At 42.5% G+C, this 5,199-nt stretch overlaps 1 protein-coding gene across 1 annotated transcript in view; it reads right to left on the bottom strand.

Annotated features, from left to right (window-relative positions):
• Positions 1 to 5,199, bottom strand: part of SLC10A1 (solute carrier family 10 (sodium/bile acid cotransporter), member 1) — a 20,863-nt gene that overhangs the window by 7,308 nt on the left and 8,356 nt on the right. Inside the window, exon 2 of the mRNA XM_004681741.2 lies at positions 2,280 to 2,490. Within this exon, the coding sequence (XP_004681798.1) occupies positions 2,280 to 2,490 (211 nt within the window). The remainder of the gene's footprint in view (positions 1 to 2,279; positions 2,491 to 5,199) is intronic.

The following is a 5,199-nucleotide window of genomic DNA, read 5'->3' as shown; positions in this document are numbered from 1 at the left end:
GAACTCATGCATAAGTGGCTTAAGCTTCTTAGTGCTGTGCTTTAACCCGTTGCGCTACCAGGGAGGGCCCAGTTAGGTAGTTTTTATTTGAAAATCTCTTAAGTTGAGTGTCCTTAAAATGCCTTAAAGGGAGGAGACCTCAGCCTGTGGCTTGACCCCCATGTTTGCATCCTCACATGAGTGATTCCCATTGGGGAGCATATGATCAAACATAGCTTCTGATGTGGGTCAGCCAGGGCCAAGTGTGTCAAGGTAGACCTGGCTGTGTTTGTAGTTCGCCTTTGATGCACTACTTTGTTACAGACACATCTTGGTCTTCTTAGTTTTTTCTGGGGTCATTTTGGTTATGGAATAGGCAGTAAATATACCAAACCTCAGGAATGGGAGACTGGTGAGAATCCTGGCTGCCAAGTAACTTCTCTCTGCCTCATTTACTTGATCACAAAATGGGAATAAGGCAGGAGATAGAACATCGAGAAGGTGTTTTCACCTTTAAGATCTAATGATGGAAGAGATCCCAGGCTTAGGGAAGGCTGGCAAGAAAAGCGGAAAGCCAGCTCTCCCTGTGGCTGGCACAGCGTATTAAGGTGCAACACTACAAAGCTTGCAGCCACTGCAGCACATTGATCCTGGACCAGGGAGCTGACCTGGCGTGGCAGACCTTTCCTGTCTTGCCCGTTGCTCCCCACAGCAGTGCATTTTGGTCCATCTGTTCCCCACTCTGTCTCTGGTGGATCCTTTCACCCTCCACCCTGGCATCTCCCAGTTCTTGAATGCATAAATAAATAAATCTGGAAGAAAAAAAAAGAAAGCTTGGGTGGGATACAGAGAAGCAACTGTTACCCACAAGGAGTCCCAAAAGAAGTGCCAGAGAAGCTGGAGGGCTCAGTCGCTGAAGCTGAGGTGAAGGCTCCTGAGAAACAGTCACTGGTCAACCATACCAAAAATTGCTAAAAGGTCAAGAATTGAGAAATAACCAGATTTATCCCAGAGAGTGGGGAAGATGTTACTGAGTGTCACTGAGGTGGATGGGACACCGAGGTGAGAAGAGGGATTCTGCCTCGGGGACCGAGTCGAGCTGAGGCAGCAGCACTTACTAGGGCAGCCTGGACGTGTAAGATGAAGGCCTTGGAGGAAGTGAGAGGGGGGCGCGGGCTCCTTCCTAGGGCTGGGAGGACAGGGGACATGCTGGGTGGTGTTCAGGGAGGGACTGCTCTGTATTCAACGACAGGAAAGGTGTGAGCCTGTCTCCACAGGGACCGTGAAGACATTGAAGGAATGGGAGTGAGAGGAGGGGGGCTGTGCGGATGAGGGGCAGGCAGTTGAAAGGATTCTGGGAAAAGGGTGGACAGACTGAAGATGTCCAGAGCTGAGATGCGTGGTTGGCTGTCCACAGGAGATGGAGTGACTTTGATGCCTTCCACAGATGCCAAGGGCCAGGCCGACCCTTGGCAATGGCAGTATAGAAATAAAGAAATCCAGAAAAGCTGACGTGCAGGTTCTTTGTCCCAGACTTGCAGGTGCTAGGAGAGTGGTTCTGAGGACAAGGGGAGCTGCGGCCCCAGAGGGATCAACGGTGAGCCAGAGCAAGACTAGCCACCGAGCCGAGCCCCAAGATCCACACAGTGGGCAGGGCAACTTGGGTTGCATTCTGAGCCCGTGACTCTGAGGCCAGGCAGCCATATGATGTCTGTCTGTGCCCGCGTGCTCCCCCTTTTCTCCAGCACTCCCGAAGTGTTTGGCAGTGCACAAGCCACCTCTTTCCCAGGTCCCTTTCCTTGAGCTTCTCAGCCAGCCAGCCACGTTCGCAGTCCAGGCGAACCTCCCTTCATGGTCCGACTCGAGCGCGCCCCCTCCAGGAAGCCTTCCTTCACTGCTTTCTGCTAATACCGGATCGTGCACGCACTGGATACTGTTTATCCTGGGTTACATCCATTTCTGCAATTAGCAGACTCTGAGGATAGAATCCCCAGAAAGTGTACCATAAAACTAAGTATCTAGTAAGTGCATAATGCAAATATAGTTTTATTCAAATGGTCATATACCCTGTAGCTGTGTGTGGCATTTTACTTTTTTCCTCCTAACCTTCCAAAAATATTCTCAGGTACATTACAATCCACGAAGCTGGTGTAACAGTACATGAAATAGAAGGCCTTTTCTTTCTTTCTTTTTTTTAAATAAGGAAGGAAACGTACACAGAAAAAGCCCCAGTAACTTGCCTTAAGCCATTACACTAAGATGGCGGTGGTGCCGCCGCCTGCCCGCGCCCCGGTTCTTACCTTGATGACATAGCGTACATATTGTGGCCGTTTGGCATTGAGGAAGATCCCTATGGTGCAAGGAAGGAGAACGAGGATCATGGATAGCACAATGCCTCCATAGGGCACTTTGTTCTTCAGGTCCACATCATAGATCCCCCTGGTGTAGATATACAGGAGGAGGGGCATCATGCCCAGGGCAAAGAAGGTGGAGCAGGTGGTCATCACGATGCTGAGTGGAGACAGGAAGAGCGCAGAGAGAACCCATGACTATAAACTGGTTTGCTGAGTACCCGCCTTGAGCCAGGCAGAGCCAGGCACTGTGCTAAGCCCGTTACAAACTGCTACTGCGCCTATTCCCGCAGCCTGAGCGGGTTCGCACGCTATTTGCTACCGCTAAAGAGGAAGCTGGGACTAGGAGAGTGGGGCTTGTCCGAGTCACTCGGGCAGCAGTGACTGAATTAGAAGACCTCAGCAACAGAGCTAGAAAGCTGAATGGGGGGCCCTCCCTGGTGGCGCAGCGGGTTAAAGCACTGCACTGAGAAGCTAAAGCCACTGCAGCATGAGTTCGATTCCCACCTGCCCAGGAGGTGACCGCATGGCGTGGCAGACCTCTCCTGACCCGCCCGCTGCTCCCCTCAGCAGTGTACTTCGTCCATCTGCCTGTTCTGCTCCCCGCTCTGTCTTTGGTGAAGCCTCTCGCCGCCCCTGAGTCTCTGGCCTGTACCCCAGTTCTGTGTGCACAAATAAATAAATCTTAAAAAAAAAAAAAAAAAAGCTGAATGGGACCATTAATTTAATGGGTACCTACAGGCTTTTAAGGACTCACGATTCTAAAATTGTCTTTTACAAAATACTGTTTCTAAATTAACTGAAGCCAATAAATAAGTAAAAGAAGATTAAAAAAAATCTGAGAACTTTTCCTTAGATTATTAGATGTGTGATATTTTTCTACTCTGATGTCAACATAAGCTTGTCAGTAGTTCTCGTTAGCTGACTTAAAGAAAAGGAAATGTTTCTATAAAGCAAGTATATTCTCAGAAATATAGAAACTAACCCTTCAAGTACTTCACGTTCACATGATCTGGGGGAATCTTCAGTATATAAAAGCTAGTTTAAATTTGTGGCTTAATTAAAGCAGCATGTCCCTACAGCAATCAGCATTAATTATAATTAACTGTCTACTTTGGTGTACTAAAAGTCAAATAGGCTCATGCTATCTTTATACTACAAAATTTGTTAGCAAGGAAGATAACGAGATAATTAGCTGTTTAATGCCTCATGAAATTTTTATGAGAAAATCTAAACATAATTGTTAGGCATAAGTAAATTAAGAGGCTGTAAGATACAAGTTTATAAGCGAACTTTTCAACAATACATATACTTTATATTGTGTGTGCTTAAAAATAGTTTCAAAAATCCTTTTGATACCTTGAAACCTTACGGTCACACTGAGATAAGTTATGTAATATATGCTCATTAAATATTTAAATTATTTCAAGTAAGATAAACATTGAATATGAAGCATAAGAAGTTAAAGTCATTTATTTTTGGGGTTCTTTAAATTTTATAGAGAGGCAAAAGATATTTGGGCCCATAAGTTACTTGTCTTGTGCCATATTGAAAAATTTATAATGAAGAAAAATATACTTCTAAAAATTATGAAATGTAAAAAATTATGAAATGTAAATTACAAAATTGTAAATTTGTCAGTCCACTATTACTTTTTAGTTTTCATTAGAAATTCAGGACTCTAAGGACTAAAAATTCTAATTAATATATATAGTTAAAACAAATAGAAATGATAAGGATGAAAGAAAATGACTATTTCAAAAATAATAAGAAAAATTGTGGTTTTTTTGGGAGGGGAGTATAAGAAAAGCTAGGAAGGATATTTGTCCTAACATAAAGTGATTTGTTCTGGAGTTAAAAAATGTAGGACAAAAGATGCAGGTTTATGGAAAAGAAATCTTGAGAAATGCACTTTTTGTGTGGTCAAATTGACTAAGATTAAAGTAGATTAAATAAAAAGGGAAAGGCAGGATTTAATATTAAAAGTACTCGTGTAAGATTAGAATTTAATTTTCTCTTTTAAAAGGACAAAGTTTTGCTTAGGTTATTGATTTGGTCTTGACAAGAACTTGTAAATAAAGGATTTCCTTTACCTTTAATATAATCTGCCTAGGAAACAAGAATTCTGTGACCTATGAAAATATATCCTGTGTTCTGCATTTCTCATTACTTAGAAAAATTGAGTCTTTTCCATACTGAAAGGATTAAGGGCTATTTATTTATTTTTATTTTTTTAAGATTTAAGATCAGAATTGAACTGGGTAAGGATTTCTAACACTCTAAGGGAAAATGAATTGATTCATAAAGCTAATCCAAAATAGGCAAAACAGTTATAAGAGACTAAATGAACTGATGAAGATATTTATGATTTTATGACTTTAAAACATTTAAAATATTGCAGATTATTTTAGTTCAAATTTATAGGACACCCTTTCCCTCTTATTCCTTTTAAGATAGCTATAATTTCTAGTAACTGTTAAAATAATTTCTAGTAACTGCTAAAATACTTTTGTAAAAAAAGATTGAAACATTATCTTGTTGTCCATACCTGATGCCTCCAGAATTAAGAGACTTTTACAAAATATTCTTCTTCTATGACAATATGTGCATTTACTTAAATTCAATAAGAATTAGTTCTCCTTGTGTAATAGGACACACCTTGGACAAGTCCTTAGCTTGGCTTCTTATATATTTTTTTAAAGATTTATTTATTTGTGCATACAGAACTGGGGTACAGGCCAGAGGCAATGAGAGGATTCACCAGAGACAGAGTGGGGAGCAGAGCCCGCAGATCGACCAAGTACATTGCTGAGCGGAGCAGCAGGCGGGTCAGGAGAGGTCTGCCACGCCATGTGGGTCTCCTCCGGGA

Source organism: Condylura cristata, unplaced genomic scaffold (genome assembly GCF_000260355.1).
Source record: "Condylura cristata isolate star-nosed mole 26May11 unplaced genomic scaffold, ConCri1.0 scaffold00013, whole genome shotgun sequence".
NCBI lineage: Eukaryota > Metazoa > Chordata > Mammalia > Eulipotyphla > Talpidae > Condylura > Condylura cristata.
Note: the sequence above shows the minus strand (reverse complement) of the source record. Positions and strands in the feature narration are given on the sequence as shown.